The sequence below is a fragment of the Erythranthe guttata genome, chromosome 8, assembly GCF_056151865.1.
Source record: "Erythranthe guttata isolate IM_541 chromosome 8, IM_541, whole genome shotgun sequence".
NCBI classification, from domain to species: domain Eukaryota; kingdom Viridiplantae; phylum Streptophyta; class Magnoliopsida; order Lamiales; family Phrymaceae; genus Erythranthe; species Erythranthe guttata.
The window spans coordinates 25,178,792-25,192,840 of NC_142540.1; the positions used below are offsets into that span (position 1 = coordinate 25,178,792).

General features: G+C 38.1%; 3 protein-coding genes and 1 non-coding gene across 5 annotated transcripts; all 4 read right to left on the bottom strand.

The window, feature by feature from the left end:
* Nucleotides 1-475: 475 nt before the first annotated feature.
* EMB2453 (Tetratricopeptide repeat (TPR)-like superfamily protein) lies at nucleotides 476-2,726 on the bottom strand. Its single transcript, XM_012989731.2, has 3 exons — nucleotides 2,242-2,726; nucleotides 941-2,131; nucleotides 476-781 (listed from the first exon to the last, which is right to left on the bottom strand). The coding sequence occupies exons 1-2, from the start codon at nucleotides 2,608-2,610 to the stop codon at nucleotides 1,010-1,012; spliced, it is 1,491 nt and encodes a 496-aa protein (XP_012845185.2). The 5' UTR covers nucleotides 2,611-2,726; the 3' UTR covers nucleotides 476-781; nucleotides 941-1,009.
* Nucleotides 2,727-2,852: 126 nt separating this feature from the next.
* Nucleotides 2,853-2,924, bottom strand: TRNAW-CCA (transfer RNA tryptophan (anticodon CCA)). The gene has a single exon. It is a non-coding gene; the product is annotated as a tRNA-Trp (tRNA).
* A 103-nt stretch (nucleotides 2,925-3,027) lies between these two features.
* LOC105965350 (uncharacterized) lies at nucleotides 3,028-5,396 on the bottom strand. Of its 2 annotated transcripts, none has more exons than XM_088822536.1 (2): nucleotides 5,228-5,396; nucleotides 3,028-4,705 (listed from the first exon to the last, which is right to left on the bottom strand). In XM_088822536.1, exon 2 carries the CDS (start codon nucleotides 4,665-4,667, stop codon nucleotides 3,432-3,434), a length of 1,236 nt encoding a protein of 411 aa, XP_088678662.1. In that variant the 5' UTR covers nucleotides 4,668-4,705; nucleotides 5,228-5,396; the 3' UTR covers nucleotides 3,028-3,431. The 2 variants fall into 2 exon arrangements, with proteins under 2 accessions (XP_088678662.1, XP_012845350.2); XM_012989896.2 differs by having other exon boundaries at nucleotides 3,028-4,747.
* A 921-nt stretch (nucleotides 5,397-6,317) lies between these two features.
* On the bottom strand, nucleotides 6,318-12,337 carry LOC105965204 (Leucine-rich receptor-like protein kinase family protein). Its single transcript, XM_012989732.2, has 3 exons — nucleotides 11,101-12,337; nucleotides 8,100-9,719; nucleotides 6,318-7,189 (listed from the first exon to the last, which is right to left on the bottom strand). The coding sequence occupies exons 1-3, from the start codon at nucleotides 12,032-12,034 to the stop codon at nucleotides 6,603-6,605; spliced, it is 3,141 nt and encodes a 1,046-aa protein (XP_012845186.2). The 5' UTR covers nucleotides 12,035-12,337; the 3' UTR covers nucleotides 6,318-6,602.
* Nucleotides 12,338-14,049: the final 1,712 nt, after the last annotated feature.

Below are 14,049 nucleotides of genomic sequence, written 5' to 3' on the forward strand. Positions count from 1 at the left end.
TGATCACCGGCAAAAAGAACGTCTCAAGCCACTTTAGAACATACGGCTTCGTCTGTGGCCACTACACCCCAACGTGCTTTGACCATCCTCCCTTTGCATGAGGATAGTATAATCGATATAAAAACGAGCACGAACAATCCCAAAAAAACGAGACAATAATGCTGTAAGAACTGCAAATCAAGAAAGTCTGAGAAAGAAGAAGCACATTAAAACAGAAGTTAAAATACAGATTTAATGCAGAGAATTTTTTTACCCATTCGATTGAGCTTTCGTGTTTTCAGCTTTCGGGGATGGTCTTATCAACATGTACTTTTTATCATAAGTATGTGATGGGAAAGGATAAGGCCTGCTTTTAAGTTCGAGAAAATCTCCATTTTTGCCTTTTAATTTCTTGAGGCTTTATTAGATGAATATAGATGAGTTTCGTAAAGAGATCAATAATCGGGTCAATGCCCAGTCGCAAGAACATATAATCTTACAGGAAATCAAGATTGTTATTAAAACACGAGTCAAAAAAAATTCAACGATCTTCGCAAATTGAAACTAAATTGATAGATGAAAAATGAACAGGGAATTGAGGGAACCAACTTGTCACTGACCAACACACGATGAATTCATAATTATTTACACAAGCTAATATCTTGCATGAAAAAGAGTTGGTCGATAACGTAATTTACTGCCGAACGAAGATAATAAAATTCTCTATAGCTTTTGCTATCTGAAAATCGGAGCATGTCTTTAAGATGACCGAAAAAACTTGGAAGGATGAAAGCTCTACTACCTGTGAGAATAAAAACAATTTCACTAATTAGAACAAGAAGTCTGCTCGAATTTCAATAGACAAGAAGTTTGCAAATTCTGTATTTACACGTATAGATTTACTCGGTTCAAAATATGATGCTTCGTCACTCTTGAAAATCTAAGAAAACGAAAATAATACCTTATAATATTGTCCACGGAAACTGTCTGAATAATCGAGTACTATGTTATTACCACTACAAAAATTCAGTTAACTCTTTGCCGTTTCAGTTGCAGCTTTTTGGCGTGACCCGTCTTTCCTATTAGTAGACTTCTTTCCGTCACGAAAAGACCCAATTGCCCCAAGAGCATCAAGAAAGAATCTTTTATTCGGGATAATTCCATCTTTATCCATACACACCACCAATTTCCCTAACAGCTCTTTCATATCAGCTTTCGTATACGCCTTATAAAGAAGCTTGTAAGTAGAAGAATCAACCCGGAACATTCTAGAAGAACGCGCATTGTCGAAAAGCGCGTCAGCTTCCATAGGCAAACCGTTCATGCAATACGCATCGAGCATCGCATTTAGGGTCGATATCTTCTTCTCGTTTTCTGAGTCAACCATTTCGTCAAACACCTCTCTAGCCCTAGAAACACGGTCGCAGTATCCGTACATTGTGATAAGACACTCATAAGTAACAAAGCTCGGTTTATACCCCATTTCAGTCATTCTCTTAAAGACCAAATCGCCCTTCTCCCTAAGCCGCGCTTTTCCGTAATTTGTAATCATTGAATTAAACGTAGGAAGAGTCGGTTTCTCTTTCGATCGAAGTAAGCTCGTGAAAACCTGCTCCATCTTTTCGAATTCTTGTTTTTTACCATACGCATCGATCAAAGAATTGAAAGTGATTGTATCCGGTTTTATCTGATTGCTCTTCATCTTGGCAAGCACAAACTCCATTTCCCTAATCATCCCATTCTTCCCATACGCATCCATCACACCGTTGAACGTAAAAATATCGGGAGTGACAATGCTTTCTTCGAGATCTTTGAACAGGGTGTTGACTTGGTCAACGTTCTTGGCCTGCGCGAAAGCTCTTAAAAGAATGTTGTAAGTGACTATACTAGGTTTGCACCGCTCCATAGATTTCATCTTTTCGAAATAACCGAGGGATTTCGCCAATGCTTTGGATTTGTCACGAGAGTGAAGGTGGGCTGTGATGAGCGAGTTGTAAACGGAGGTATCGGGCCTACAGCCGCTGTTACGCATCTCGGAGAAAAGCCACATTGCCATACGGGTTTGCCCCTTTTTACCCATCACGGAAATCAACTTCGAGTACACCCCATTGTCTGCAATGTACCATCTCTGCTTCTGCATCCATCTGAACACCTGAGACATTTCATCAAACACCTTTGTGTCAATGCGGATACATTCCAAAAAAACATACAACAATCATACAAATTCTTAGAAGGGGGAGAAGGGCAAAAAGGGAAATTAACCTCAAGGCACTGGAGCCATTTTTCAGTCTTGCCGAGCTCCTCAAACAGTAGAAAACAGTGATCGGTTCGCACAAATTTGACATACTTATCTAGGGTATTAACCAATGGTTGCTTATCGCTGAAATTCCTCATGATTAACTTAACCAAATCCTCTGCTTCGGAGGAGGGAGAAGAGGTGCTTCTCTTGTGGGTCTTTCTCGGACCCGGGTTTCTCTCGGGTCGGGCTGAAACCCGGCTGCACATTCGGATTGTTGAAGGCGGGCATGGGTGACGTGTTAAGGCGCGAAATGGGGTTGAAATGTAGGTGAATTTTGGTGTGTGGGGGAGATGCAGAAAGGAAGAAGTGAATGGAGGAGTGGCTGAGGTCATTTTGGTAATTTTATTGGATGGCGGTGCGCTGGTGGTGGCTGAGCCGCCGTGTGTGCTTTTTTATCCGGATTTTTTGGTCGCAGAGATGAATTTTGGCGGAAATGAAACGAAAAGTGCTACTATCACAGTAACGCTTTTAACCAAGAGTCGTTGAAGGAGATGACAATTATTATTTTATTAAATTAATTTTTATTTATATAAAATAAAAAAATAAAAAATAAAAATTAAGTGGATATAGGAATTGAACCTGACGTGAATCGAACACGCAACCTTCTGATCTGGAGTCAGACGCGCTACCATTGCGCCACAGATCCACATTGATACAATCTGATGATTAAGTTTATAACTATTCAATTATAAACTCTTGTTGGCCAAAGACGCAGTGTTACACTGATATGGAAGTTTTGTATTCATTAATCATTAGTCCCAAATTAATTAGTCGAAGTTAATTACTCGCTAACATAATAAATAAAACAATTTTCTTTTACTTTTTTAAAATATGAAGCTAATAAGCTCAGACTCAACTGAAAAATAATTAAATATGTGTAGAAAATCAAGCTACTCAAACTCAGTTCATGTTTTACTAAAAAAAAATAAAAATCAGTTCGTGTTCGATTAATCTCACTCGAACAAGCTTTTGAATTCACCTCGATTCAATTCGTTTATCCCCGTACTTTACTTCGAAGTCCATTGTCGTCGTAAATATAAAGCATCTTACAACGAAGTAAACCATAAATAATTGCATCCCCACCTTGAAATTAAATTAAACGAGGTTGCACTAACAAAAATTTAATGATGTTCTAAACTGAAACACCAATAATTCAACTTACTTCTTTCTTTTCAGAAGTATTGACGAGTTGACCGTTATAAGCCAACATCAATTCTTCAGCCTCCTTTTCGAACCGTAAAATATACTTCTCCAAGAAATTCTCGTTCGACATGCACATTGCCGAATAAAAACTCGAACCCTTACTCAAAAGTCCCATCGACTTCAACTTCTCCACAACTCTGTACCTCGGAATAACTCTTTTCTCGGCGCTGCACGACAAAATCACAGGGTGCTGAACGAGCAACGTTTTATCAATCCCGAGAGTGCTCAAGTAGAGTTCGAGTTTCGATCTCAACATCTCTTTCGAGGTATGGAAAGCTATAGGCGACTTCCTAAACATCGAAACAATCTCCGCCTCGGAGAATCCGAAAACCCCAAAAACCTCGAATTTGCCTCTCAGCGTCTTGACACTCAACCTACTAAGAGTAAGAACACCGTAAACCAACATTCTTGAACCCATCGTAAAATCCATATCCAACGCCCTTTTAACAAGCTGCAAGATTTTCTCTTTACGCAGAACGAAAAGACCAGGGTTTTGAAGTAACGTAACGGACAACTGGGACCCACAAACCCCACAGCTCTTCAAATAATCAATATTCGCTTCCAAATTCGATTTGCTGCTGGAAATTCTATTGGATCTCATAAGTATCCGACACAAGTCATCTTTAACTTGTTCTTCACTTCTGTTTTTGCCGTCGCTCGTAAGGACTTCCTTGATCAGAAGAACCGACGGCTTCAGTGATCTGTCCAAACTGTAGTTTAAGATATTAGGGTTTCTTGAGATGACATCACCTATACGAGGTCCCGATAGACCCAGTTCTTGCAAGAAGACGAACTTCGGCTTGAGGGTTTTTTCCACGCTAGCAAAGAGCAGACTAGGCATATGACTGGCTATATACTTGACTTGTGCATCGGAAAACCCGACGCCTTTAAAGAAAAGGACCGTTTTTTCTGGCTTTTCAAGAGATTTGATGTATGAATATTGGTTGGTGACTGTGAGTGCTCGGGATTTTGAGAATTTTAAGGTGGATATTAGGTAGTTGCTCAAAACAGAGGTTTTAGCTTCTTGCTCTGGAGTTGAGGAACATGCCCTGTCGTGAGAGAATGCGAAAGAAGAAGGGATCAATGAGAGAAGTGATTTGTCGGGATTGGATTGACATTTTTGTGATAGTGGTGAATACAAGAGAAGATATTTGGATCGAAAACCGAGTATTAATTTCCGCATCATTTTTTTTTCAATAAGAACAGATTCTTAGGTTGAATAGGCTGAAAAAAAAAATCCGAATAAGTTTACGATAAATGTGTATCCTGCAGCAAGAAAAAGAAAAAAAAAATAGCTCAAGAGTTCGAATTTAGACATAGTTACACACAGTAAATCGTCGAAAACAAACAGGCAACATAGTCCACTACATCTTTGAAATATATCAGGTTCTTAAAATTGAAAACTTAATTAAATATAGGGTTCAGAATCAAATGAAAGAGAATTATCAGCACAAATTCCTAACCCTACGAATTTCTAATATGCCCTAAAAAATGTCAGGAAAACTGATACTATCCAATTTCTAGAAACAAATTTCATCAACGCATAAATGTTCAATGGTCGAACCCTAATATTCACAAAATAAAATCAACTGAAACCGAAGAATAAACCTGAAAATTGGTTCACGAATTCCGATTCAGTTCGAAGTTCGAACCCTAACACCAAAATTTCTCCAATGCATAAATAATTCATGACTGAGTTGTAGCGGTTACAGTAAATTGACCGTGTGACAGAGAATAATGACAAACCTGTTGGCCGCCGGGATGGGTGGCGCCGCCGTTGGGCACGCTGCCGGAGAATACCACGTAGTTACACACTCACACTCACACTGCACATAAACTACATGAAATGATGAAATAAAACTGGGTTCATAGGGCAGAAGAAACTTTTTAGGAAAATTTACTTAATAACCCCCCCCCCCCTAAAACAATTTGGGTAAATTCCACTTTTTCTCATTTATACTTTGGCTCGGTGTCACTTTACTCCCTCTACTTTTGATTGACATCGATTTGCACCCTGCACTTGAAAATTTATCTCAATGTGGCATTCACTCTTAGTTGTCAGACATTTGACCTTAACACAGTTTGGTCTAAGCTCTGAAATTACAAAAAACCCACCCCACCCAGTTTAAATAATTATTTAAAAAAAATAGAAAAAAAAAATTAATAAAAAATCCAACAACGAGAAAGCATAGTCCGATACGGCAGCCACAATTTATTTATTTATTATTATTTTTAAATTATTTAAATTGGGAATAGTGGTTTGTTTGTAATTTTCAGACTTAGATCAAACGCAGTTGAGTCAAATGTTTGAAAACTAACGGCAAGGGACATATTGAGACAATTTGTGCAGAGGGGGCAAATTGATGCAATCGAGAATAGAATGGGATAAAGTGATACTGAGTCAAAATACAAGGGGGAAAGTGGAATTTACCCAAACAATTTTTATATCTAAACAAATTAGGGTAAATTACGGCCAACCCCTGAGGTAAAGTGAAATTAGGAAACATTCCCTCATATTTGGATAATTACAACTACCCTTCAACTATGAATCTTCTTACACGTCCATCGTTATGTGTCAAATTTAACAGATTTTTCTAGATTTCGTGGAATGTTCTCTAATTTGTAATTGTTTTATAAATATATAATTTCGGATGAACCACAATCTGATATTTACAAGTAAAAAAATATATATATTTTGATCATCTTGTTTTAAAATGTGAAGGATTAATGGAGTAAAAACGGGTACCAATTGAATAATATTTCGCATAATCTAAAAGATTCCACAAACTAGAGAATATTCCTCTACTGCGGCAATAAATAAACAAACAAACAAGAATTTGCAACTCTTCACAACAAATAAAAATCAGATTTGGGACTCATGTCAATTAATCAATGGATTAAGCATCCCTTTACACAAAAATCGAAGGGAAGAAGAAAGAGCTAAAAAATATAATTAAAGATCAGCCCAAATTAGCAGGCAAAACACGAAACAATTTAAAAAATTAAAAAAAAAAAAAGAAAAAAAAAAAAGAAACAATGAACAACAAGTCACAGAAAGAAAAAAGAATTAATAATAATTCCAAAAGGCACATATACAAATTCCCCTTTTCCTCTTCCTTCTTCACACCGATATCGAACACAGATCATCAAGCACTTGTCGAATATTAGGCCTCTCATTTACAGGAAGAATGCACCGCAACGAAACCGCCAGCGTTTCATCCATAGCTCTCGAGTGCTGCTCTTCGCCGCCAGCCATATCTCTATCGATGCAATCCATTCCCCTCCCCTCTTGATCACAAAGCCTAACCCAATCCGTTAAATCAACGGCTCCCGATTGGCCGGAGATAATATCCCCCGCGCTTCGCCTCGTCAGAAGCTCCATCAAGATCACACCGAACGCGTACACGTCAGCTTTGAAAGTGGGTCCCGGTTTTGCTGACGTGGCTAGCTCCGGGGCCCGGTAGCCGAAGGCGCCAAGGTTGAGTAGTTGCTCTGCGATACCTGCAGTTGTCATTAGGCGGTGGAGCCCGTAATCGCTGACGTGGACGGTGTAGTCGGCGGGTGGCCCTGCAAGGAATATGTTCGTGGGCTTCAGATTTCCGTGAGGGAGGCCTCGGTCGTGGAGGTACATTAGACACCTGGCGACTTCAACTGCCACTTTCAACCTTTGAGTGAACGATAATGGTGAGTATCTTCGAGGCGTTGTCTCTGCGTAATAAATAAAAAAAAGTGCGTAAATATAGGAAAAATATTCTGCAAATGTAGAAAGGATCACAGGATATAAATCATATATGTCGATTCTATTGCATTTTTTACCCATGTGTTATATCGAATTGTGTTATTAATATTAGCAAACACCCCTCTTAGAATGATTTAATGAGTACATGCAATACCACCCCTACCCCCACCCCGACCGAAAAAAATAAAAGTCGAAGGTGAATTGTTGTAATCAATATGATGGTTAAACGCATGTAGGGCCTCGTCTGGTTGCCGATATATGATTAGCCAAAATAACTTTATGTGATCTTATGAGAACCCAATTATATAATACAAAACCCCCGCTCAATTAGCCGAGCTTAATTTTCCACAAAAATCAAATAAACTGAAATGCTAAATGTCGTTTCAATTTTAGCAATACAGTTCCAACTTCAAATGTGATTTTGACCTTTTCAAATTCAAATTTGGCAAAGCTCAAACCACCAATGTTGTAGTCCTGTGAGTTGGCTTTTTAATTCAATTTGAATTAGCTAAATTGGATGCCGGGTGAGAGTTTTATGCATGAATGAGTTACGATCTGAATCTCAGAAAACTCAAAACATCAAAGTTGTAACCAGTGTTCATCCATTCATTCATGCATAACTCTCTTACTCGGCATCCAATCTACCAGATTCAAATTGGATTAGCAACCCAACTCAAAGAACTAAGAATTTGGAGTTTTGAGTGTCGCCAAATTCAGACTGAAAAAGGGGGTCAAGATCCCATTCGAAGTAGAAACGGTACCAATACAATTTGAAACAACATTTAGCACCTCCCTATTTAAATAATCATGATTAATCTTCCCAACCAAACAAGGCCTAAGGATATAAAAAAAAAAAAAAAAAAAAAGATAATTACTTACCATAAAGATGTAACGCCAAGCTATCTCCCAAAACGTAGTCCGCTAAAACAAGCCGTTCTTGCTCTCTCGGTCCCCAATAATAAGCGCGCAAGGATACAATATTCTGATGCCTAAAAGATCCTATCTTTTTAACTTCTTTTGCAAAATCTTTCTTGTTTTTGACCAATCCAACCCTCAACCACTTCACAGTCAGCATATGCCCGTTATCTAGAGTAGCTTTATACAAAGTCCCATGGCTACTTCTGCCCAGCACCTCTGCAGGAGCTCGAGACAACTCCTCAGCTGTGAATGTGATTGAAGCATCCAAGAAGAAAAGTTCTCCAGCCAATCGATCCGGTGAGTACACGTCTAAAGCGACGGCCTGTTCTACAGTGTCGATGAAACGGGGCGAAGAACCTATTGGAGAGCCCGGAGAGGATTTTCTTCCGGAAGTTGTCGGATCTTGTTGACCGTGACTCACAGGGGCTGCAATGTGCTCGATAATTTCGGTATTGGACTCCATTTGCCCGGACAAAGATCTTGAATTTGAAGTCAGTAAATGGTCGTTGGAAAAGCTCAACGAAGTTGGTGGCGGCTCGGTGGTGCTGTGGAAGTTGAAAAGCGAAGGGCGGCTGAATCTTCCTACTTTGGCGTGGTCCCCCCCGCCAGCTGTTGAGCCGCGAAAATCTTGAAAACGGGCCCTACGATATGCTATGAGAACAAAGGCGATCATCAAAGCAGCTCCGACAGATGCAACAATAATGGCTATTCTGATGTTGGATTTAGAGCCTTTATGACGTGCTTGATCTTCAATTTGTTTCGGAACATTTGAAGAGGAAGAATGACGGTGTTCGAGTTCGTTGTTTCCAGGTGTGAACGAAGAATCAGGGAAACTTTTCAAATTTTCCGGAATTTTTCCTGATAAATTATTGTAAGCCAAAGCCAAGAACTTCAAACTCGATGGTAGTTTATCAGGAATTGGACCGTTGAAATTGTTGTGGGATAAATCAAGAAACTCTAGGACGGTGAGTTTACTTAATTCACTAGGCAGAATTCCGGAAAGATTATTTCTTGCAAGATTTAGCAGCTTAAGCCTACCCCAGTTACCTATATCGGAAGGTAATCCACCTGTCAAGATATTATTGGACAGATCTAAAGACTCCATAGGTGGAATAGAAGGGAGAACCAATAGCTCGCTAGAATGAGATCCGTCGAGAGGAATCGGTCCGGATAAATGATTGCCCGACAAGTTCAAATTTGTTATGGTCATTGAAGAAAAGAAGCTGTATGGGATTGGACCATCGAATTTGTTGGAGCTGAAATCAACCATGTTGAGCTTTGGGTAGGAGCCAAATGCCGAAGGCAGTTGCCCCTCTAAGGAATTGTTTCTAATGCTGAGGAAAGTCAACCTTTGGAACTGAGTTAAATTGGGAATGCTTCCGGTCAAACCGTTGGAGCTCAAATCCAAAATTACCAGATTGCCATTCCAATTTTGCAGAACAGATATGTCATCTGATATGTGGTTTCTACTCAGGTCAACAGTCTGACAATTTTCCAATGATGGAGGCAGTGAGCCCGAGATTGAGTTTGATGAAAGGTTGAGAGTCACCAAAGTTGTTGAGTTGATTTTCGGGATGGAACCTGAAAATGCAAATGAAATAATTAAGGATTTTTTTCCAGCGAAAAGGCTGACATATAACAATCATAGAAAATGGACAAAATCGAACTATAATTCAAAGAGATATACAAAAAAGTTGATTCTTGAAAGATAGTGTTTCTTTAATGGACATATGAAACAGCAGTAAAAATTGGATTTTCTAGTTTCAAATAAAATAACGGTCCTCACATGCACTCGAGGTAATATGAGCAATAGGTCCATGCACGGCATCCATGTATAGAAACACAATATTGTCCATTTGCCTTTCATAAAACTCGGCATTTCATATAAATACCAGTAATGCAACAATATGACTATATCAATCAATAATTACATACAAAATAAGAGCTAATTTATTCAGGAACACAACTCAAAAACACTACAATTATGTGAATTCCGCTTTTAATCTGTACAGCTAAGGTACAACGCATAAATGTAGCACCATTGTTAAAGATCTAATGTTTCTCAGTCAGGCTTTCTAGTCAAGAATCCCATGACACGATCGTCGAATTTAGATTGAAATACATACTCCATCTGACAAAAAGTAATTACGTTATTCACTTCGATAAAGTCGGAACCTTTTATCACTTTCTTGCTCAAAACTATTGGTATCCCTGCCCCATCCACGTGCTATGACAGAAAATTGGTCAAATGGAAAGGGAAATGCCTAGCATGCTGATTTTGCTTACTTTCTTGCTCAAAACTATTTAAAGAAAAATAAATTAAAAACCAAGTTCCACGTCATCAGCGACATAATAAACTACATGCTGAACATAACTTACTATGTTGAACACGTAATGATGTTACCAGTGGCATATTGACACGTAGGCCAAGACGGGATTGCAATATAATTTAATTTGGAGGATTATCACAAAGATGGAACAACTAATAATGAGCTGTATTGGTACTCGACGTAATAGCTGCGATCATCTCATGTCCGACGATAACATTTTTGCCACAAAAAAAGTAGTTCTTTAAACTTTTCTTTAACCAAATATTTATGTACGAGTAATGAGGCCAGAACAACTAAAATTACACAAGTAGCAACTAAAACAAGAATGGCTAATAGAAACAAAGAAACAGATTATATTCGACTCGAAAAAAAAAAAAAAAAAACAGAAGCAAATAAACTAGATCGCGCACGATTGCAGATTTATATAGAATGAATCGGTAATTGACACGTGCCTCCTCATAAAGGGTCGACAAAATCACGAGTTAGTTAATGTTCATTCACGTAAAACACAAGACAGCATATAAATCAGAGAAGTCCACGGGTTCTTAAAATTCGTAACCATAGCGTAAACACAACCGACCTATCGAACTTAAAGCAAAAAACAGAAAACAAAATTAAAATCGAGGCCTCACCTGAAAATCCATTGACACTGAGATCCAACTCTACCAATGGAACAGCCCCCTGCAAGATTCCCGCAGGTAAAGACCCGAAAAGCTGATTACTTCCGAGCCTTAGCACATTAAGATTCGGCAACTGCTCAAACTCCGGCAGTTCCCCGGTGATTCCATTATCGCCCAAATCCAAAACCCTCAAGTTTCGAAACAACCTCATTGCATCACTCCCCCAAAACCCGCCCCCTAAATTATTCTCACTCAAGTTTATGTACTGCACTGTATTAGCCAAACTAGACACATTCTCCACACTCAAATCCAGGGACCCGAAAAAGTTATTTCTGCTCAAATCCAAGTATTCCACATTCCTCAGCTCAGGAATCAGTTCTTTCGCATCCCCCTGCAGCTGATTTGAATGCAAATCCAACACTTTCAACTGCTGCAAATTGCGAATTCCGGTAGGAAATCCTCCAGAGAAGTTATTGGTCGACAAATTGAGGGAATGCAGCGCCCACAGATCAGTCAGCCGAGCCGGAATGGGGCCGTAGAATTGATTGCCGGAGAGATCAATTACTTGGAGAGACGACATTACGCCGAGGGTCGGCACGAGGCGGCCGGTGAGCGAGTTCCCGGCGAGGGTTAGGTTCTGGAGGAACTTGAGGGGAATGAGGGTGCTGAATTTGAGGTCTCCGACGAGTCCAAGGCGGTCAAGGGCAATGGCCACCACGGACGAGGTGGCGGCGTCGCAGACGACGCCGTGGAAGTCAGCGGGGCAAGGTGAGAAGTTCGATGGGGAGACCCAGGTGGAGAAGATTCGGTTCGACGGGTCAGATTTGATGCCCTTTTTGAACTCCAGCAGTGATCGGACTTCTTCCTCGGCGGCGGAGACATGGCGGTGGAGGAGGAGGAGAAGGAGGAGGAGGAGAGAGAAAGTGGGGAAGAGAGAGAGAGACATTTGTGAAGCTGCAGCAATGGCGGTTGCCTAGGGGTTAGGCATTTGGTGGGGGAGCAAAGGGGGAAGGAGATGGGGAAATTAGGGTTTTTATATTTGGGGAAAATGGGGAAAATGGGGAAGATGAGCTGTTCTCTCTGGTGTGTATGTATATGTGTATCTATAGGTTGTGTGCAGGACTGAGTTTTTATTATTTTATTTTATTTATTTATTTCTTTATTTTTTTGCTTTCTCAGTGCTCTGTGTGTGAGTGTGTGTAGAGAGAGAAAGTAGGGTTTTTATATATGGAAAATGAGTTGTAATAATAAGAGAGGAAAATGAGTGAAAAAGGTAGATATATGAAAATTTTGTTGTGGAATGGGTCCCACAACTCCCACTTGATTTATTTATAATATTATTATATTTTGCTTTTCTGATTTTTAATTTTTTTTAGAATTTACTATAATTTATAAGTATGACATTTTTGTAATCTATTTAATAACAATAATTAATATATTAGCATTTATCTTACTAATGTTAATGTGAAAATTTGTTCATTAGTTTGAGCAAATAAAATATATATATATATCGTCCTACAATTTTGTAGAACAAATTTATTTTGTTCAACTATAGTTAAAATTTGATTGATATCTTTCCATAATGAAATTAAAATTCACGTATTATTCAGTTTCCCAATTTATATCACTAATCACGTATGAAAAGGCGAAATTTCTCGATTTTAGAAAAATATAAATGATGATGACTCAACGGCTTATTAGGATACCGAACTTAGGCATTTATGTCACTATTCATCTTATTTATGGAAGTTGTTGCAAGATTAAAATAAGAAAAATGAGACGTGTAAATTTGAAGGGGTCATTAGCAATACACCCCTCATTTAGATAAAAACTAGTGATATGTCCATACAATAATTCTTTCTTTGTGAAAACCCCCTAGAATATTTATTTCCAATCTTACCCCTCTAGTAGTGTATCACGTTTTTTTTTATAATTATCCAGTAATTTCGAAATCCCTATTAATGAGGCACCTAATCCCGCTAATTAGGCTTAATTATATATTTTCCCTAATTTATCTCAATTATTCCTTTTTTCTCTCTTTCCATAACAATTTAATTCCTAAAAATCTGTTCCAAATTCCTAAAAAATTGCTACGAAATCAAAAAAATAAAATAAAAAAATAATCGGATTTTATTATTTTTATTTTTTATTTTTATATTATTTTTGGACTTTATTTAGTCATTTTGAATTTATTTTTAATTTTAATATTTTTTAATAAAAATATCATTTTAATTTTTTTTTAAAACTTTTTTTAAACAAAAAATTGAAATTTTTCTCTCAACAGGTTTGCAACGCCGAATATGACTATGGTTGAATATGACTATATATGACTATAAACTGTAGTCATATTCTTTCTTTATATTGTTGTTTTTTACATTTTGAACTTAAAAGTTCCGATTATATGGCATAGTGATGTTTACCAAATCATATAAAACAACGAAGATTCCCTATTATTTACGAAAACAATTCAATCAACATCCACACAAAAAATCACAATTTGAATCTTGTTATTAGAAGTCAACTTGAATAGTCATATTCGAAAAATATATTAAATATGACTATAGTCATATTCGAATATGGCTATAGTCATGTTACTACTGCTGTTCAGATCTGGAAAAAAAATCGAAAAATACATAAATAAAGATAGAAAAATAACGAGACAGAGGGCGAGGTCTTCATACACAAAATCACCCTGGCATATCTTCACCCCAAACGACCCTCCATACTTTAACAGAATCATCAAGGTTGACGACATGATGTGCAGCACTACAAAAAAACATGAGAATGTGACTACAATGTGACTACCGAATTGTGATACTTTCACAATTTATATCCGGAGCTAGGGGGCACCAAATTCAATCTCCTCCGTACAGTATATAAAAATATATACTCTGAATACTCTATCCAAATTTAGGCCACATCCAACGGTTCAATTGTACAAAAAACGCGTCCAATCTAGCT